At 37.2% G+C, this 22,472-nt stretch overlaps 1 protein-coding gene across 3 annotated transcripts in view; it reads left to right on the forward strand.

Annotated features, from left to right (window-relative positions):
- FANCC (FA complementation group C) overlaps positions 1 to 22,472 on the forward strand; it is a 306,859-nt gene that overhangs the window by 108,932 nt on the left and 175,455 nt on the right. For all 3 annotated transcript variants that reach the window (XM_045839834.1, XM_045839833.1, XM_045839835.1), the window contains one exon: positions 12,225 to 12,319. In XM_045839834.1, the coding sequence (XP_045695790.1) occupies positions 12,225 to 12,319 (95 nt within the window). The remainder of the gene's footprint in view (positions 1 to 12,224; positions 12,320 to 22,472) is intronic.

The following is a 22,472-nucleotide window of genomic DNA, read 5'->3' on the forward strand; positions in this document are numbered from 1 at the left end:
CCTTGTTTGGCCGGGGAGGGAGTTGGTTGACTCCACTCTGTCCCGAGTGCCCTGAGGCAGAACCGGGAGCACCGGGCCTGGGGGCTGCAACCTTTCTGGTCCCTGCGCTGATCCCTGGGCCCTTATTATCCTGAAGCAGTCTCCTTACTGTCTGGTTTTTCAATGTCCACTGTAATTTTTAGTGTCCTATTTTCATAAATGGTGTGATATTGTTGGCCCCTTGCTCTGTTCCTCCATAGATTGGTTAGTTTCTCTCCTGTGCGTAGGGAGAAATGGAATCTGCTCCCTCCTACCATGCCGCCATCTTCCTCTCCTGGCTCTATTCTTTTTAACCCAGAAGCTGCTTGTCACTGGACTGGTTCTGAGCTGGGGTTCTACCCGAGTATGTTCCAGGACTTCCAGGCTCTTGACCTATGCAGGAAAGAATTCAAGAACAAGTTTGAGGGAGATCAAAAGCAAGTTTTATTTAGGTAGATAAAGAAGAGGTCAGAACATGGGTTTCTAGAGACTGGATCAGGGGTTGAGCCTGGAATTGGCTACTGTTGCCCACTTCCCCCTAGTTGCAAGTTTCACAGGCAACCTCTGTGAAAGAAGCAAAAATGCACATCTCAGTGGACATGAGCAACTCATGACTGATTGGGCCCTGCAGTCAGTTGGTTCCTGGGATTTTATGTGTTTTCAGTTTCTGTACTTTGTGGTACCAAATTCTATCTCTGCCTTCAGGTTTGGAGGGCAGCCTTGTTACTAATATGGTCTGTTCGGGAAGTGTCACAGGTGGGCATAGGTCACCAGGCTCTTGCTGATCATGGACAAAGAATGCACCAAACACATACAGGATTTACAGTAGAAAGAAAGAGAGCAGATTTATGAAGTGATAGTACACTCCACAGAAGATGGAGATTAACTCTGAGCAGAGACTGACCTCAGGGGCTGGACGGATTCTATTCTTGTAGGGCAAATATTTCCTGGCTAGTTTTGGCAGGCTTTTATTGGGCATGTAGAAATAGTTATATTACTTTAAAACTACTGTGCATGTGGTCTCCCATATTTTCTTTGATTGTCCACCAGGGAATGGGGTCACACAATGTTATTTTATTTTAATGCTATTATAATGAAGCAGGGGTCATGTAGCATCTGTGCAGGTTCATTCATGATTCACCATGATTCAGCGCTTTTCCAGAAAGTGGGAACAACTGGTCTCTGTCCTGTATTTATGTCCCTTGTCTTAGCCCAGGGGCATCTCTGAGGTTTCCTCCTTTCTATCTCCTGCCTCAACTTCACCCCTGAGAGACAGGGTTTTCAAAAATCTTTTTGGGGTTATTGAAGGGTGAAGATCATTCTTCTGTAACTTCTTCCAGCTTAGATGGACAGTAGGCTCTGCCTATCAAGAACAGTGAAAGTCTCTCCCTATTCTATCTAGAGGTTGAGGAGGAACTCCTGAGGCCATCACGGATGCTGTGTGTAGGTCAGCTTCATCATCACTCTCAGGGATTTGTTGGAAACCCTGGAGTATCATCAGTTTGATGTGGAACTGCTTAAGGTTAGAGGATAGAAATTTAACAAGTAAGTTAAACAAACAAGATCCTAAAAATAGTAAGAGCAGCAGTGTTATTAAGGGATCTAGGAGGGATACTAGCCACATTAAGCTAAGGAGCCAGGTCAGGCTATCCCTAATTCCTAATTCCTTGGCCCTGTTGATTATATTTATATAGCCTCTCTGCCTGTTCATACATTTTCCTTATGTTAGTTTCAACCATTCCAGAGTTATTTACATAGGTGCAGCAGGTTTTTTATTGATAACAGTGCATACCCCATATTGTTCAGTTGGAAGACAGTCAAGGGTGAGGCAGTTATCCATGACTACATTTGCCAGTGAGTCTACTGATCTTGATAGTCCAGCTACCATATCGGCAGCATCTTTGGAGACTTCTATAATCTTAGTGAGTTCCCTTAGAGTGGTCTCATGATAAGTAAAGCCTCCCCAGGGGGCTCCAGTGGCTATAGTGGCAGCAGCTCCAGCCACTATTAGACCAAAAGCTCATTTTTTTTCTGATGAGAGATGGACTTCCAGGACACTGGGTTATGTTTATAATAGTAAGATCTTGGGGTGCCACAGTCCCTAAAGTATAGTCACCCTCATGTTTAGAGTTGCTGACTTATGTATAAGCAATAGCTTCCTGAAGTATTGAATGATCTGTTAGCCAGTTATTAGGAGTCTCACATAGTCAGACAAGGCCTGGGGGTGCTGCAATGACTGTGGCATTGATGGAGTTATGTTTGTTAAGGACTGTGTATGGCAAGAGGGAAAGGTAATCCTTAAGGGGTCCAAAATTATTTTTCTGATCTTCCTCTCCTGTAGGAGGTGGTAGAAATTTTGCTAATACTCCTTGAAGAGGTTGGTTGAATTTCCAACTAACACAATATTACTTGACTCTGCATTACGAGTTTTGTCAAAGCAGCAATGGGTACCATTAGGAATGCAGTTAGAATCATAATTCGGGTAGCATACTCTATGTGACCAATTCAAAGGTTTGAAAATTTCTCCCTCAGAAAGATTCTCTAGAAAGCTGGAACTTGAAAGAGAGGCCAGGGCTTCAAATGGGTTAGTGACCCATGTATGAGTATTATTATACCATGGAGTGCATCCTATAGTACTGTTGCATTTAAGAGAGGTACTGGAATAGTTAAATGACTTTAATTCTAGTGGGGTCATATGGAAGCACAAAGCAGGGTTCTGTTCCCATCTGATTCTTAAAGAAAAAGAGTGATGCATGTAATTAGCAAAAGAATTCAAAGCATTGATTAAGGATTCATTAGCTATTGGATAGGGTTTTATATGTGTATTATATCTGGAAGGAGTTTCTGGGTTAGAATGACATATCCAACATTATGCCAGGTTTTCTCCTGCTGCTAAGGTTTGAGAAGTGTTTACTAAAAAAAATTCATTCCATTCTCCTATACAGGGAGGGAGTAGGTGAGTAGAATGGTTAATAGAAACAACAAAGGTATTTTCATTCTGGACAATCATGGATATTGTTCCACCCCGAAGGAAGTAAACAACTCTTCATACAGAGGACAGATAGTAATAGGTTACAAGAATCATAACTATCCAGAAAAATGGCGATTTTAGTACATTGTCATCAGTCATTACTTATCTTTTAGGGCTTCCTCCTTTTGAACAGGAATCTGAGGTTGTCCAGTGGCTCGCAGGTGTAGTCTGGGCTTTGGGTCTCCAGCTGGTCCTGAGTCAGATTGGGATCAGTGGGATTTGTTCCAGGCTTACCCTGGAAATATGAACCCAGCTATTGACCCCTGAAAGTTTTATAGCCATAGGGGTACTTAGGACTACCTGGTAGGACCCTTTCCATTCAGGGTTGAGTTGGTCTGCTGGTGGTCCCTCCTCCCAAGTTTTAAGGAGTACCCAGTGCCTTGGAGATACAGTAATTTGAAAGTTTCCTTTTGGTGTTGGTAAAACTTAATTTCCATATTCCTGTAAAGCTTTCTGCACTTGCCCTAAGTTTATTATATACTTAGTTGCTTGATGGGTCTCTGTATCAAATATTAGATCTAGAGTCAAAAAGGGTCGACCATGCAACATTTCAAATGGGTTGAGCTTACTATTGGCCTTAGGGAAGTCCCTATTCTCATGAGAGCTATAGGTAGCAAACTAGACCAGTTTTCAGAAGTCTCCTGACAAAGTTTTGCAAATACTCTTTTTAAAATGTGATTTGCCCATTCTACCTTTCCAGAGCACTGTTATCTCCAAGTGGAGTGGAGATAATATTTTATGCCTAGAGCTTCAGAGACTGCTTGAGTAATCCTAGAAGTGAAGGATGGCTCTTTATCACTTTGTAGGGATTGTGGAAGACCAAACCAGGGTATTATTTCTTTTTCTTTTTTATTATTATTATATATTAATTTATTTTGTATTGTTGTTTGAATACAATTATCTCCATTTTCCAAACACCACTTTCCCCCACCCCACTAACCTCTATCTCCCACCCTTAATTCTACACTCCTTTCGCTTCGTCCATAGGTCCTTTATACAAGTTTCTTGACGACCCTTTCCCTCGTTGCCCCCAATATACTTGCCTCCCCTTCTGATTACTTCCTCCCCTCTGACTACTATCAGTTCTTTATTTCAATGCCTCTGGTTATATTTTGCTTGCTTGTTTCTGTTCTCAATTAAGTTCCACTTACAGGTGAGATCATACGGTATTTGTCTTTCACTGCCTGACTCAGTTCACTTAGCATAATGCTCTCCAGTTCCATTCATGCTGTTGCCAAGGGTAGGAGATCCTTCTTTCTTTCTGCTGCATAGTATTTCATTATGTAAATGTACCACAGGTTTTTGACCCACTCATTTACTGATGGGCACCTAGGTTGCTTCCAGCACTTGGTTATTGTAAATTGTGCTGCTATGAATATTGGGGTGCATAGGTTCTTTTGAATTGGTGTTTCAAGATTCTTAGGTTATAATCCCAGCAGTGGAATTGCTAGGTCAAAAAGCAGATCCATTTTTAGTTTTCTGAGGAAATTTCATACTGTTTTCCACAGTGGCTGCACCAGTCTGCATTCCCACCAGCAGTGTACTGGGGTTCCCTTTTCTCCACAACCTCTCTAACACTTATTGTTTGTTGCTTTGTTTATAATGGATGTACTGACCAGTGGAAGTGGTATGTCATTGTGGTTTTAATTTACATCTCTCTGATAGCTAGTGATGTTGAGCATCCTTTCATATGTCTCTGGGCCCTTTGTATGTCCTCCTTGGAGAGGTGTCTGTTCAGGTCCAGAAGTGTGTGTTTGTTCATTTTTTAATTGTGGTGTTTGTTTTCCTGGTGTGGAGCCATGTGAGTTCTTTATATATTTTGGAGATCAAACCCTTGTCTGAGGTGTCATTGGCAAAGATATTTTCCCGTATATTTGGTTCCCTTTTCATTTTGCTGTGAAGAAGCTTTTTATTTTAATGAAGTCCCATTTGTTTGGTCTTTCCTTTATGTCCTATGCTCTAGGGCACAGATGTCAAACACAAGGCCCGTGGGCTGAATCTGGCCCTCCACCTTGTTTTATCCTGCTGGCACCTTGTTTCTAGCCAGCAGTGCTGAGCTCTTGCTTAACTGTTATGGAGTAGTTATATTTATACAGTCCTAAAATTACATTCAACCCTTTGAAGGCAACCATGTGGCTGATGTGGCTCCTGGTGAAAAAGAGTTTGACATCTCTGCTCTAGGGGACATATTGGTGAAAATATTGGAATATCTGAGATTTTCCTGCCTATGTTCTCTAGGACTTTTATGGTATCACAACTTAATATTTAAGTGTTTTATCCATCTTGAGTTTATTTTTGTGTATGGTATAAGTTGGTGGTTGAGTTTCATTTTTTTTGCATGTATCAGTCCAGATCTCCCATTTGTTGAAGAGGCTATTTTTACTCCATTTTGTGCTTCTGCCCCCTTTGTTGAATATTAATTAACCATAAAGACGTGAGTTTAGCCCTGGCTGGCATAGCTCAGTGGATTGAGCACGGGCTGGGAAACAAAGTGTCCCAGGTTCGATTCCCAGCCAGGGTACATTCTTGGGTTGCAGGCCATAACCCCCAGTAACCGAACATTGATGTTTCTCTCTCTCTCTCTCCCCCTCTCTCCCCCCCCTTCCCTCCCTAAAAATAAATAAATAAAATCTTAAAAAAAAAGACATGAGTTTATTTCTGGGCTCTTTATTTTGTTTCATTGGTTTTTGTGTCTATTCTTATTGCCAGTACCAGGCTGTTTTAATTACCGTGGCCTTGTAATAAAATTGATATCAGGTATTGTGATCCCTCCTACTTTGTTGTTCTTCCTCAAAATTGCTGTGGCTATTCGGGGTCATTTATGGTTCCATATAAATTTTTGAAATGTTTGTTCTACATCTGTGAAATATGTCTTTGGTGTTTTAATAGGGATTGTGTTGAATCTGTAGATTGCTTTTTGTAGTATGAACACTTCGATGATGTTAACTCTTCCAATCCATGAACATGGTACATGCTTCCATTTGTTTGTGTTTTCCTTAATTTCTTTCTTCCGTGTTGTGTAGTTTTCTGAGTGCAGGTCTTTTACCTCCTTGTTAGGCTTTTTCCTAGGTACTTTATTTTTCTTGTTGCTTTATCAAATGGGATTTTTTCCCCAATTTCTGTTTCTGATATTTCATTATCGATATACAAAATGCCTTCAATTTCTGAATATTGACTTTGTATCCCACTGTTTTTTGCCAGATTCACTTATTAGGTCAAGTAGTTTTTGGGGGGAGTCTGTTGGATTTTCTGTGTAATCTGCAAACAATGATAGTTTTGCTTCCTCCTTTCCAATTTGGATGCCTTTTATTTCTTTTTCTTGTCAGATCACTGTGGCTAGGACTTCCAATACTGTGTTGAATAGAAATGGTGAAAGTGAACATCCTTGTCTTGTCCCTGATCTTAGTGGGAAAGGTTTTAGTTTTTGCCCGTTGAATATGATTTGGCTGTAGGTTTTTTATATTATTATTATTATTATGTTGAGGTATGCTCCCTCTTACTCCCACTTTGCTGAGTGTTATTATCATAAATGGGTGCTGTACCTTATCAAATGCTTTCTCTGCATCTATTGATATGATCATGTGATTTTTGTCTTTGCTTTTTTGTTCATGTGATGTATTACATTTACTGATTTGCGAATATTGTACCATTTTTGCATCCATGGGATGAATCCCACTTGATAATGGTGTGTGATCTTTTTGATGTAAAACTGGGTGCGGTTTGCCAATATTTTTTAAGGATTTTAGCATCTATGTTTATCAGCGATATTGTCCTGAAGTTTTCTTTCTTTGTTGTGTCTTTGTCTGATTTGGATTAGGATGATGCTGGTCTCATAAAAAGAGTTTGGTTGTCTTCCTTCTTCTTGGATTTTTTGGAGTAGTCTGTGAAGCACAGAGGTTAGCTCTTCCTTAAATGTTTTATTAAATTCTCCTGTGAAACCATCCATTCCAGGGCTTTTGAGTGACAGGAGTTTTTTTTATTACTGCTTCAGTTTTACTAGCTGTTATCAGTCTGTTTAGGCTTTCTGCATTTTTTTGATCCAGCTTTGGAAGATTACATTTTTCTAGAAATTTGTCCATTTCACCCAGGTTTTCAAATTTCTGGACATATAGTCATTCATAGTAATTTCTTACAATCATTTTTTTTTTTTTGCTGTGGTATCAGTTGTAATTTCTTCTCTTTCATTTCTGATTTTATTTATTTGAGTCATCTTTTTTCTTGATGACTGTGGTTAAAGTCTTGTCAATTTTGCTTATTTTTTTCAAAGAACCAGCTCCTGGACTTATTAATCAGCACTTGGACCTGTAGGTTCTGTTAGGGTGGGCTGGAGCAAAATGAGGGGTTTTGGTACAGAGCCATAAATGCCTGCATGTAAGGAATTTCAGACCATTTGCTTTCCCTCCAGCAGAATAGAGAATATATCTAACCATAGTATAGTGTTATAATTCCTGCTCCTATTCTCAGGCCATATCTCTCCATCTCTTAATTTATACTGGAGCCAAACAATGTTATAAAATAAAACTAAACTCTTACTTTTTAAATTTTTAGGGTCAAATTTATCCCAATACCTAAGAATGCAACCCAGGGGTGATTTGGAAGGGATGAAAGGTGTGGTTCCCATCTCGACTTTGGTGATCCTAAAGAGAAGAAAAAAAACATAAAGATACTCCTTTGCAATCTAGAGGCATCCCTCTTTGCTTGCCTCAGGAGCTTTCCTAGTGGGCCATAGGTCATCCTCTGGAATACCACTGATCTACCAGACATCTCTGGCAAAAGAAATCCTGGTGAGTGTCAGCCGACAGAAATCTAAGACTTGAGAGGATCGCCACAGTCTAGTTTTGTTTCTTTTTCTATGTTTGATTCGGAGGTTTTGAGTTCCCTGGATACTCTTTATGTAATTCATGGTCCTACTGAGTGTCCAGGCAGCAAAGAACTGTTGGGAAGGAACCACTCCAGCATCCTTGAGCAATTGCCTGTAATCCTAACAACCCTAGACCCATTGCTTTACCCAGGTAGCCTGAGTACATTTCCATTCCTGTATTCTCCATCTGGGAAGACCCTCATCTTTCTGTAAGCAAGCCTTCAGATCTGGGGCAAAAGAAGTGTCTTACTAGCAAAATAGTTTCTGGCCCTGTAAACCACCAAAAGAGGCACCAAGATGACCTTTTTATATATAAAATGACTCTTTTCCATATCACAAACAGGACACTCGGGTTTTCTGTCTAATTTTTCTAGAGCTTTAAGAAATTGTACCTGAATCTGAAATTTCCCCAGAAAGGATCTCAAGAGGTATATGAAGGCCCCCCACCTTCATACTGGAGGTGGATCTCATAGTGGGATGACAGACCAAGAAGGAAAATTAAAATACCCCTGTTGAGGCAAGTAAGCCATCTTAGAATTTAAAATTCAACTAATTGGGTAAGAGTGACTCCACGTGGCCATTCTGGTAACAAATGACCGGTAGGCACCTGGTAAGTGGCTCTGGCCAGTGTTGTGGCTACAGTGATAGTATATATATGCAAAGGTGGGAGTGGTTCATTCCTGCAACTGTATTTAGCAATGGGTCTATTAATGACCCTGAAATAGATATTCTGGGTACAAAGACAGCAGGAACCCTTCCTACACAAAAGGCAAGTGGGGTACGAGTGCAGGTATGAAGGCCAAAAGTCAGCCAGGGAGGACAAACCTAAAAGACTATCTGTGGGCCTGATGAGGAAACTGCAAAAGGAGGTCATAGTACAGGCAAAGCGGTGACTGATATCCCATTTGGAAGGTCAAACTTGCCTATTGAGGGAGCAGCTGTGGGGTGAGACAGTGTCTTAATGGTTTTCACAGTGTGCCTGACTGGTGTTCGGACATTTTTTTCCACCTGGTGGAGGCTAAGGCTAACCCCGTTCTGCACCCAGGTTATCCTATCACGGGTGTCTTCAAGTGGTGGGTGCCCTTGTGGCTTTTAACTGCCTAACCTGTCACTGCAATTTAGCGGCAGACCTTCCATCAGGGAAAATCAGGCTCACCAAAATGGAATAGATGGCAATGGAAAAAGGGGCATCCCTGGGTGCTAGGGCAGCAAGAGGGGCTTACTACTCTGCCGTCTTCTCCTGGCTGACTCACCAAAAACTGTCACAGGTGGGCACAGGTAACCAGGTTCTTGGTGATCATGGACAAATCAAACCAAACACACAGACAGTTTATAGCAGAAAGAGAAAGAGCAGATTTATTAAGTGATAAATAATGTGTATTATTAAGTGATTAATAATGATCACTTGATCATTATGATCACTTAACAATCACAAATTAAGTGATAAATAATGTATTAAAGTGATAAATAATGTTCTGTGGAGTGTACTATCCACAGAACATGGGAGCAGCCCAACTCCAAGCAGAGATTGACCTCAAGGGCTGGAGGGATTCTGTTCTTATAGGGAGGATATTTCCTGGCTTGTTTTGGTGGACTTTTATTGCACTTGTACAAGTAGTTATATTACTTTAAAGCTACTGCACATGTGGTCTCCCATGATTTTCTTTGATTGGCCACCAGGGAAGGGCGTCACACAATGCTAATTTATTTTAATGCTGTTATAATGAAGAAGGGGTCATGTAGCATCTTTTGTGCAGGTGCATTCAAGATTCACCATGACTCAGCACTTTTCCAGAAAGTGGGAACAACTGGTCTCAAAACAGAGTCTCTGTCGTGTAGTGATGTCCTTCATCTTAGTCCCAGGGCACCTCCGAAGTTTCCTCCTTCCTATTTGCTGCCTCAGAAGTGTCATGGCATTCATCCCCCTAGCTCCCCTTCTACTTGTGCTGTTTATTTTCATTAAAATAAGCTTGAGGTTAGTCTCTGGTCAATTTTTCTTCCTTTTTGGATTGATCTGGTTTTAGCCAGTGCTTGTTGTTGAACTCAACAACCACTGCAGAAGTTTCCTGCCATAAACATTTTCTCTCTGATTATACATGGAGGTGGGGGTTCTGATTAGAGGACCTACCTAGCAGCATATTGGCCTATGATGTCCACTCCTAGTTCCTCATTGTACTTGTTGGGAGTTTTTCCCAACTTCTTTCTGTCCTGCCTCAAGCTTATCATTGGATGTGTCTGTCATACTTATGACATGAAGTTGAAATTTCTTCTAATGTATTTAAAGCATAGGACATACAATAGTCATATTTTTAATCAGTGGCATTGGTTCAACTTGAAGAACCTCAAGATCATTAGAGGTTAAATTATTATTCTTGAAATACATTGATCTCAGGCAAGTCATTGCTGTGTTTGAGCTCATAAAAACTAGGGGAAAAAGTGAACATCCCTTAGAATAATTTCTGATAAAATTTGTTTAGAAATGTTAGTTATTAGGAGTATAAGCTTATAGATATTTATGGGGAAAATGGATTTAAAAGTTACCATTAGAGTCTTTTGGTGTGTTGAAAATGCAGAGATAGCTTACTGTAGTTTATATTTTCCTTATTTCTTGTTAATGAAACCCTTAGAAATGCTGTGTTTATGAGATGGCGGAAGATAAGAAGGTAAAGGGTGAGGGGAAGCAGAGTTTGCCAGCCAAAAATATGCCTTCTGGAATATTGACTATTTTAAACTGGTTGAATTAATAAAAGACTTTAAAAAAGTAAAAACTTTGACCATCCCCCCCCCCCCCCCAAGTACTTTAAGAATTTAGATTGAGAACCTGCTCTAGGAAGGGCGCTATTATCATAGATTGTATAGTTTAATATGAACTAAGTGTGATAGACAGGGAGAGACCGAGCAAGGCCATTTTATCACAGTCCTTTTTGTGTCCCATTGTGAAAGATAGTCCAGCCAACATTTACTTACAAAACATTTATTTTTTCCATCTCCATGTGAATTGTCTTCTTGCCCTTTAAAGTGTCTGACCACAGCCTTGACTGTCGTAGCTCAGTGGATTGGGCACGGGCTGCAAACCAAAGTGTCGCAGGTTGGATTCCCAGTCAGGGTACATGCCTGGGTTGCAGGCCATGACCCCCAGCAACCGCACATTGGTGTTTCTTTCTCTCTCTCTCCCTCCCTCCCTCCCTCCCTACCTCCCTTCCCTCTCTAAAAAAATAAATAACTAAAATCTTTAAAAAAATAAGTATAACATTTAAAGTGTCTGACCACACAATAACCACCCCCTTCTCTTTAGCTCAAGATGACATATGAGCCTTAGCTGCCAGATTTCTCCTCTGATCCCATATTCTTATGGAGCTCGACACATGTACATACATCATAAATTTGGTCATTTTCTCCTGTTAATCTGTCTCATGTTAACTTGATTATTAGTCCAGACAGAAGAATTTAGAAGGGTGGAAGGAAAATTTAGTTTTCTGCTGCCTCCCACCTACCCACCCACCAAGGGCATCAGGTGGTTCTGCAGAGGATTGATTCCAGGTGCTTGGTTTCCTCAGTCTCACCCCCATGGCCTTGTGATAAAGTCCATTGTTGTTTGGCTCTAGTTCTGGTAACCAACATCAGTTTTTAGGCCTCATGTTGCTTTTCAATCTTGTTACAAAATTTCCAGCTGGAATGGGCTCAGTTTCCAAACAAGAAAAAAGAAATGGCTCACTAAATAGATATTCTCATCAAATACAAGATTTTAAAGTTCAGCATTTTTATCATGTATCTAGTAAAGCTTTAACTTTTAGAGTAAAGAATTAGGAGTGTGTTAAAAGACTTCTTTTTCATCCAACCATTTGGTATTAAACAATCTTTTTGTTGAATTTGTTTTTAACGAGTCGGTGTTTTAGCAAATTAGACAATTAAAAGATTAAGTCAGAATATTGAGTACTGCCTATCACAATTTTGTTGCCTTAAAATGGTTGAAACGACAAATGGTTTGAAATGAGAAATAAAGAACTGATCTTGAGAAAAGCCCAGTTCTTTCCATCATTCTCTTTTGGCTTTAAAAATTGCTGCTGTAACAGAAAGAGAATTGACTACACAAATGCTAGGCAGACATGATCCCAAACCCACAAGAAGAAAAAACCCCACAAAGTTAAGTTTCACACGTAGTCCTGGATGCTTGTTCTGTGAACTTAATAGTTTGAGATTTTCCTAAAATATAATTAATGTATTTCCTGTACTTATAACATTTTACATTTTTTGTATGATTATCCTTCTACTTTATTTGATTAAACTTACTCATTATAGTTTTTCTTTTTGTAGATGAAAGCCAAAAAATTATAATATGGTGCTTATGTTGTCTGATTAAAAAAGAACCACGGAATTCTGGAGAATTGAAACTTAACTCCTGGGCACGGGTAAGATAGTAAATCTTGTCCTGTACTGCTTTGAATTAAATTGATTTTTTAAAGGTGCTGCTCTGACAGTCCAGTTCTAGGATGTTTTAGAAACAATTCAAACATACTCAGTGCTGTTGCAGTATCTTGATGAATATAAATTTATTTAAGAGATTTCAATTTTGTTTGTGAATTCTGTAAGACTTCAGTCTTTAAGGTGAACTAACTTCCCCATGCCTACAAGACCTAATGTTGAGTGGTTTTGAAAGTTCACTTTCAGGTAATTAAAAGAATGCACTCATTTCCCTCTAGCAAAAAAATCTTCAAAAAATTGTTTCTCTCTGCCAACCTAGTATAAATATTGTAATTATGTAATTCTTCTCCAAGCACTTCCCTGCCTCTCTGAGAATCTATTCTGTAGTAAAACTAAAATTCAGAAGTTCCCTGGGAATAGTAATCTTTATTTTGTGTATTTAGTTGGCACACAGGCCAGTATGCTCAGATTAGCACATGGTGCTGCTTGGCTACTGCTGCTCACACAGTTAAATTAGTTACTCAACTGTGCCAGGACAGATAGCTGACAGCTTCCTGCTTTCCCAATCTCTTGTTTCTGCTTCCTTTTGCAAGGCAGGCATAAGTTGCAGAATGTTGTGAGGCTGAGCTGTGGCTGCCCTCACTACCAGCAAGTTGTCTTTTCTTTTCTCTAACTCCCCACTGTCTTGCTGCCATAACCCCAAGGACTCACTGATGCCTGTCAGACTCTACTTAGTGTACATATGGTTCAGATTACTGCTTAGTATTATGAACTCACCCACCCAGATTAATGCGTGTGGTTTTGTCTATCCACCTGACTGGTGATACAATTTCATTCACTGCTTTTTTGACTATTCTTTTGTTTAATACAAAATTGTTAATAAAGCAAAGACAATATTTGTAATTTTAAGTTATGTTGAAAGAGGAATGGAAGGGACAGGGACAGTAGAAATGAAAAGGTTTGGGCAAGGGAAAGAAAGAATGCCAGATTTAATTGGAAGGAAAAATAATGTAAAGAGCTGAAGAAAGGAACTAATAAGTAGAATTGGGGATAAAATGGTGTGAAAAACAAGGTAAATAAGTAGAAAAATATATTTAGTCTTTAATATTTTAAATTGTTGCTTCTGTTGAGTGTTTGATGTTTTAATGATTATTTAGGTTATATTTTTCTATTGCCTAGCTCAAAACATCCTGACATAGACCATCTAATTAAAATTTTTCTAGGATTATTGAGGGTTAACTTTCTTTATTTCAATCATGACACTATTAGTCCATGTAAAAATTTCTAGCCTTACATTTTATTCTGTGGGCTTCCCCTATATAATGTAGTGTCTGTTTATTAATAGGTACTTACTAAATGTAACACTGGGAAATAACATAAAAATACTTTATTCCTACCTTTAGGGTATTCACAGACTGGCCAGGTCACCCAAGAGAAGTGTAATTGGGTTATTAGTAGAGCTGTAAATAGGTATGATGGTAACACAGAGAAGGGACACTTGCTCAGACTTAGGGTTTACAGACATTTTTCTGGGGGAGATGACATAGCTGAGTTTTGGAGGATGACTGACTGGGAGAGCAGGGATAGAGTTTTAGGAGTGGTATTGCTGTCATCAGAAAGAACATATGCAGAGAAAGCATGATGGTGTGAAAGCAGTTGTTGCATTCAGAGGACTACAGGTACTTAGACATAACCTGAGGTTGGGATTTCATGGGGCTGTTGATGAAGCATAAAGCTGAGAGACAGGTAAGCAACAAGAGTTATGTGTGATTATAAGAAGTTTTTATTTTATCTTGAAGGCAGTGAGGAAACCCCCAAAGTATTTTGAACAGAGAAGTCATATGGCCAGGTGTGAGTTTTAGAAACTTAACAGCGAAAGGAAATTGATTCAGAAGGTAGCAAAGATAGAATTTTGGAAGTTAATATAGTGGTAAAGATGAGAAATTGTGAGGACATAAATGAAATGGATAAGAGGGGCCAGATTTATATTAATGAGGTAATGGCAGATGAAGTGCAGATGTGCTTACATGTAGTTGCAGCTGAATAAACCATTCTCAGGAGAGCAAGCTGATTTGCAAATGAAACGTTTGTAGTTATCAATCAGTGTAAAGGAATAGTGGAAGCCTTGGTGAGAGTGAGATCACCCAGGGAGAGTACCTAGAAAAGACCTCAGGACAACTTTGAGAGACACTGACATTTAAGGAGTGAGTGGAAGAATAAACTACACTGCATACTAAAAATGGTGGAGGTGTCAAAGAAGTAAGAGGAGGTAAGTAGCAGCAGCATTTCAAGAAGGAAGGAGTGGCAGTCATTCTAATATCTAATGCTATAGTGCAGCACTGTTCAACTGAAATAAAATAATACATAGACCATTTAAAGTTTTCCAGTAGCACTTTAAGAAACATAAAAAGAAATAGGTGAAATTAATTTTAACAATGTTATTCAGCCCAATATAGCAAAAATACTAATTTCAACGTACAATTAATATAAAATTATTAATGAGATTATTTTATAGGCTGTTTTTCATAGTAAGTCATTGAAATCCAGTGTGTATGTTACACTTACGCTTATATCTACATGTTACATCTTAATTTATATGTTAAATTTTCATCAGAAATTCTTGGTCTGTATTTTGATTTTATAAGGTTCACATATCCAAATTATTTGTACTCAATATATTTGAAGTGCTTGGTAGCTATATGTGTGACTAGTGGTCACTGTATTAGACAGGGCTGCTGCAGAGCATAAACCAAGTTAAGGATTAAAAAGCACTAACTGGATTTAGCCACTAGGAGGAATAACCTTGGTGAGAATAGGTTAATAGGAGATTGAGGAAAGTAGCCAGATTGCTACAGATTGAGAAATGATGGGGAGATAAGGAAGCGGGGATGATAAATTTTGGTTACTCTTTCAAGGGATAGAGGAGGTGGTAGTTAGACTAGAACATAAAAAAGAGTTGATTGAAATTGAAAAGAACTGAATAGAATTCTAAGAAAGCACTGGTAGGAAGAGGTTGAGGACATAGGAGATTGGGAAAACAGTTTTCCTTCTCATTGTACTAGACAAGCCCCTAATATTAACTGATTAAAAAGATATCTAGAATGATATTATTTAAGTATTAACAAGCTAATTACATATACCTATCACAAATCAGTACCTACATAATCACATAAGGTTGACCATAAATACAGCAAGACAGAAGATACTTGTTGGTGTATGAATCAGTTGTACATCTTGGCTATGCTTTCTTGTACATGTCTTGGGTATACTTTCTTTTAGTTTAGCAGTGATACTTCCACCATAAAAGTTATAGAGTGACATATTACATGTTAAGGATGTGTAACTTGTCATACAAATCCTGAAAATTATATAACAAGCCATATTTCAGTATTTGTTAGTTTTATTTAATGAGCATTTATTTAGTGCCTGATATGTGCAATGCTGTTGTAATTGTGGTGATAAAATCTTGGATTATTCTGTGTTCCTAGAATATCACAAGTGTGACTAAAACAGCCTGAGGAAAAATACCTAGAATTTCTTCTATAAATTGTCAAACTCACTAAAAACTCAGAATAATTATTAAATTTGAAAATGTTAGACCAAGTTGTATGAGTTGTATTTTTAGAACAGAGAAGAAACAAAAATTTGGTTTTATGCTAATCATATGTTAGCATATGTTAATATGTTATGCTGGAAACATATTAATACAATGTGGTTTTTGGAGTTTCACTGGTAACTGCAAATATGCCATGTTATATAACACTACCTCAATGACTAGTCTTATAGTTTAGACTCACAGTGGTGTCCAGCCTTTTGGTGTCTCTGCACCACACTGGAAGAAGAGTTGTCTTGGGCCATATATTAAATACATTGCAACACGTAATCACAAAAAAACTCATATTTTAAGTAAATTTATGATTTTGTGTTGGGCCATATTCACAGCCATCCTGTGCTTCATGTGGCCCACACACCACAGGTTGGACACCCCTGGTAGAGGCTGATTAAAGTTACAGGACTCTTTCACATCTTTTTGGAATACTTGGTTCTTAAAAAACTTAGTTTTACTGGTGAAACCATTGAACAGATACCTTTTGAGCATCTACTGTTTACCAGGTACTATGACAGAGGCTGAGGATTCAGGAGTGGATCCAAAGACAGCATTATTTAAATAAACTAGATGTGGAAACAACATAGGTGTCCATCAATGGATGATTGGATAAAGAAAATGTAATATGTATGTGCAATGACTATTATTCAGCCTATTTCCAACAAAATGGATGGTCCTAAAAGGCGTTATCCTAAGTGAAATGTCAGAGAAAGACAAATACCATAGAAGCCCACTTTTATGTGAAATTAGAAAAAAAAAACAAGCTCATAGATACAGAGAATAGATTGGCAGTTGCTAGGAGTGGGAGAAATGGGTGAAGGGGGTCAAAAGGTACAAATTTCCAGTTATAAAAGAAATAAGACTTTAGAGATGTAATGTGCAGCATGGTGACTATAGTTTTGCTAAGAGAGTAGATCTTAAAAGTTCTCATCATAAGAAAAAAGAATTATTTGTAACTGTGTGGTGATGGATATTCAGCTTATTTTAGTAATCATCTTAAAATCTGATACAAATATTGAATCATGTTATGCACTTGAAACTAATGTTATATGACAACTATGCCTCAATAATTAAAAAAAAGTCACCCCCTGGCTGGTATGGCTCAGTGGATTGAGTGCCAGCCCATGAACCAAAGGGTTGATGGTTCGATTCCTAATTAGGGTACATGCATGAGTTGTGGGCCAGGTCCCCAGCAGGGGGTGCATGAGAGGCAACCACACATTGATGTTTCTCTCCCTCTCTTTCTCCCTCCATTCCCCATCTAAAAATAAATAAATGAAATCTTTTTTTTTTAAGTCACATATGCCAAGATGCGTAACAAATAATTGCTTAGTGCTAGAGAGGAAAATAAAGGTGAGTAAGGGAAAGAGATGATGAAGTTTCACTATTAGAAAGGATATTTAGAAATGTTCTCCAAGGAGGTGATTCTTCAGGAGAGATTTAAATTAGTTAAAGAAATAGCCCTATTTGATTTTTAAAAATTCTACTTGGTTGTCTTTCTTTTTTCTTATTAATTTGTAGAAATTCTTTATATGTGCTGAATATGGGTAGCTTTTTAAAAATTATATGTACTGCAGCCAATTTTTTTCTACTCTGAGGTTTATGTTTTTGTGTTTACATTTTCTTACTTTCTTTTAAGGAAGATATTTTAATTTTATTTGTAGTCAGATTGATCAGTCTTTCTCTTTGTGGTTAATAACTTTGTGTCTTATTTAAGAAAAATTTCCCTACTCTAAAGTAATTAAGACCTTCCATCTTCTAAAAGTATATTGATTTTCTTTTCCCATTTGGTGTGCGATCTACATGTGACTGTTTTATTGAATGGTCTACAGTGGGCATCCATATTTATTTTGCTTCCACATGGATACCCCACTGTCCCAACAGCATTTTTGCAAAGTCCTCTCCTCACTTATCTCTCTATATATCACATCTTTATCTATTAACCTATTGATAGGCATCTAGGCTGCTTCCATATCTTAGCCATTATTAGTAATGCTGCAGTGAGCATAGGGATGCATCTATATTTTTGAATTAGTGTTTTTGTTTTCTCTGTATAAATACTCAGAAGTGGAATTACTGCATATATAACAACTTTATTTTTAAATATTTGAGGAATTGAGGAATCTCCATACTGTTTTCCATAGTGACTTCACTAATTTACAACCCCATCAACAGTGTACCAGAGTGCCCTTTTCTCTCTGTTCTCACTAGCACTTTTTATTTCTTGATTTCTTGAAGGGTGTGAGGTGTTATGTCATTGCAGTTTTAATGTGCATTTTCCCGATGATTAGTAATGTTAAGTAATTTTTCATATGTCTCTTGGCTATCTATATGTCTTCTTTGGAACTATTTCTTCAGGACCTCTGCCCATTCTTTAATTGGATTGAGTTTTTTCTTGTTAAGATGTATCAGTTTCTTTTTTTCCTTTCTTTTTAAAAAATCCCCACCTGAGGATATGTTTATTGATTTGAGGAAGAAAGTGAGAGAGTGGGAGGCAGGGAAGAAAGGAAGGAGAGAGAAAGAAATAGAGAGAGAGAGATACAAAGAGAAACTTCAATGTAAGAGAGAAACATCAATTGGTTGCCTCCTGTTGGTGTTCCCACTGGGGATGGAACCAGCAACCTAGGTATGTGCCCTGACCAGAAACTGAACTCATGACCTTTGGTGTACAGAATGATGCTCCAGTCAACTGAGCCACCTGGTCAGGGCAAGATGTTTCCATTTCTTATATATTTTGGACATTAACCCTTTATTGCGTATATGATTTCAAATATTTTATCTTACTTAGTAAATGGTCTTTTTGTTTTGTTGATGGTTTCCTTTGCTGTGAGAAAACTTTCTGGTTTGATGTCCCATTTTATTTTTTTTATTATTGTCCTTGCCTAAGGAGATATTTCCAACAAAATATTGCTAAGGGTGATGCCACCTATGTTTTGTTCTAGGAGTTTTATGGTTTCAGGTCTTATATTTAAATCTTTAATCCATTTTGAGTTTATTTTCATATATGGTGTAAGAAAGGGGTATTCTTTTTCATGTTTTGCGTGTATCTGTCGTGTTTTCACAATATCACTTATTGAAGAGACCGTCTTTACCACATTGTATATCCTTGCCTCCTTTGTCATAGGTTAATTGACTGTATAAGTGAGGATTTATTTCTGGACTCTGTATTCTATTTCATTGCTCTATATATCTATTTTTATGCCAGTATTATACTGTTTTGTTTATTGAAGCTTTATAGTATGGTTTGATGTCAGGTTGTATGATAGCCTCCCACTTTGTTCTTTCTCAAAATTTTTTTGGCTATTTGGGGTCCACTGTGGTTCCATGTAAATTTTAGGATTAGTTGTTTTAATTCTGAGAAGAATGCCATTGGTATTTTTATAGGGATTGCATTGAATCTGTATATGTTGCTTTAGGTAGTAAAGACATTTTAACAATATTAATCTTTTCAGTCCATGAGCAATGTAGATCCTTCCATTCTTTCTTCAGTGCATCATAGTGCTTCACCTCTTTCATTAAGTTTACTCCTATGTATTTTATGTTTTTGGTGCAATTGTAAATTGCAATATTAATTTTTCCTTAGAAATAAAACTGATTTCTGCATATTTTGTATCCTGTAACTTATGGTGGAGTCTTTGGGGTTTCCTGTATATAGTATCATGTCATCTGTAAATAATGAGAGTTTTACTTCTTTCTTTCTGATTTGGATGCCTTTTATTTCTTTTTCTTATCCAATTGCTGTGTATAGGATTTCTAATACTATGTTGGGTAGTGGTGGTAGAGGTCATCTTTCTCTTGTTTCTTATCTTAAGTAAAACTTAAGCTTTTTACCACTGAGTATGATATTTTGCTGTGGGTTTGTGATACAGGTTTTATTATGTTGAGTTGTGTTCCTTCTGTGATTTCTTTGTTGAGAAATTTTATTATAAAAGGATGCTGAATTTTGTTAAATGCTCTTTCTTTGCATCCATTGAGATGATTGTATGGTTTTTGTACTTTGTCTAATAGGGTATATTACATTGATTGATTTGTGGATGTAGAAGCACCCTTGCATCCCTGGGATGAATTCCATTTGATTATGATATCCAATCCTTTTAATGTATTGTTGAATATGGTTTTCTAATAATTTTGTTGAGGATTTTTCCACTTATGGTCATCAAAGATATTGGCCTATAACTTTCTTTCCTTTTTTTTTTTTGGTAATGTTTTTGGTTTTGGTATCAGGGTAATAATAGCTTCATAAAATGAGTTTGAAATGTTCCTTTCTCTCTAATTTTTTGAAATAATGTAAGAAGGATAGACATTCTTCTTTGACTGTTTGGTAGAATTCACCTGTGAAGCCATCTGGTCCTGAACTTTTTATTTCTTGGAGTTTTTTTTTTTACTACTGCTTTAATTTCATTGCTAGTAATTTATTTCCTTTGTTTTTTGTTTTTTTGTGAGGCTTTTTTTTGTTTTTCTTCCTGGTTCAATCTTGGAAGTTTGTATACTTCTAGAAATTTATCCATTTCTCCTAGATTTCTAGATTGTTGAATTTTTTGGTATGTAATTGTTTGTGTGTTCTTTAATTATTCTTGTATTTCTGTGGTATCAGTTGTAACTTCTTTTTCTTTTATTATTTTACTTATGTGGGACCTCTGTTTTTCTTGATGAGTTTGGCTAAATTTTTGTCAATTATGTTTATCTTTTCAAACAACCAGCTCTTAGTTTTATTGAGTTTTTTCCATTTTTTAAATTTTTATTTTGTTTCTTTCCAGTGTGATTTAACTATTTTCTTTTTTCTGTTTATTTTAGGTTCATTTGTTCTTCTTTTTCTAGTTTCTTTAGGTATAGAGTTAGATTGTGTATTTAGGATGTTTCTTGTTTTTTGAGGTAGGCCTGTACAGCTATGAACTATCCTCTGAGAACTGCTTTTGCTGCATTCTATAAATTTTGAAAAGTTTATTTTTATGTGTTTCAACATAGGTTTTTGATTTCCTCTTTGATCCATTGGTTGTCTAGTAGCATGTTGTTTAGTCTCTCCTTATTTGTATTTTTTTCCAGTTTTCTTCCTGTGCTTAATTTCAAATTTCATGGCATTGTGGTTGGAAAAGATGCTTCATATGATGTCATTCTTCCTGAATTTATTGAGGATTGTTTAGTGGCCTAATATAGTATCTATTTTGGAGAATGTTCTATGTGCACTTGAAAAAAGTATGAATTCTGCAATTTTTGGATTCATTGTTCTATAAATATCTATTAAGTTGATTGGGCCTAATGTGCCATTTAAAGTCATTATTTTGAAACCAGAAAAGTCAGTATTCATGCTACCTGTCACTATCAGAACCAATAAGTAGAGACAGGGATTGAAGCTTTATGGGCTCTTTATTCAAATGCCAGCAGTCTTAGAAGATGGTGGCATATGTAGCCTAAAAACTCAAGCTGGACTTTTTATAAGGAGAAGAAAAAGGTGGGTGAGGGAATTTGAAAAATGGTTAATCAGATAAGAGCTGGAACCCAGTAGTGATTTTCTTAGTATTTCTTTATCTGCTGATCAACAGTTATTTATCTTCCCCTCCATGGAAGGACTTCCCTCCCTGGGATACAATGACTCAGATACCATCTTGATGACTTGCAGACCCCCTGGTATCAAAGGTTGAATTGCTTGTGACCTTCTGGAGTCACATAGGTCATGCATTCTACTTCCTGGAATAACAGTTTTTCACATGTATTAATCATTTAAGCCTATCAACTGTAAGGCTAAAATTTTGAATTTCCTTATCAATTCCCATATTAATTTTCTGTCTGGATGCTCTATCCATTGATGTGAATGGGGCATTAAAATCCCCTGTAATTATTGTATTACCATGAATTTCTCTTTATGTCTATTAACATTTGTTTTTATATGTAGGTACTCCTATGTTGGTTGTGTAGATATTTATGATTATTATATCCTCTTCGTGGATTGACCCCTTTATAATTATGTAATGTCCTTCTTTGTCTTAGAGTATAGTTTGTTTCATATGAGTATTGCTACCCTAGCTTTCTTTTCATTTGTTTGTGTGGAATATCTTTCCATCCTTCCACTTTCATAATGTATGTGTCTTTCAATTTGAAGTGAGTCTCTTCTGAGCAATATATATAGGTCATGTTTTTTTAAAATAACTTTTTATTTTTCAGTTACAGGTGACATACAATATTTTACTAGTTTCAGATGTACAACATGGTGATTAGACATTCATATAACTTATGTAACTTATGAGGTGATCACCCTAGATGGGTCATATTGTTTAATCTATTCAGCTATCTTGTGTCTTTTTTTTGAAGTGATTATTGATAAGTATGTACTTATTTCTATTTTGTTAACTGTTTTTTATTGTTTTCATAATTTTCTGTTCCTTTCTTGTTGATCTCTTTCCCTGTATTTTTTTAATCAAACATTTAATCTATTTACGTATTGGTAAGTATGTGGTCATTTCCATTTTGTTAATTGTTTTTGGTTGTTTCTGTAGTTCTCTGTTCTTTTTTTCTTCTCTTGATCTTTCCCCCTATAG

The sequence above is a fragment of the Phyllostomus hastatus genome, unplaced genomic scaffold (genome assembly GCF_019186645.2).
Source record: "Phyllostomus hastatus isolate PE091 unplaced genomic scaffold, TTU_PhHast_1.1 phas_contig_312, whole genome shotgun sequence".
Taxonomy (NCBI): domain Eukaryota; kingdom Metazoa; phylum Chordata; class Mammalia; order Chiroptera; family Phyllostomidae; genus Phyllostomus; species Phyllostomus hastatus.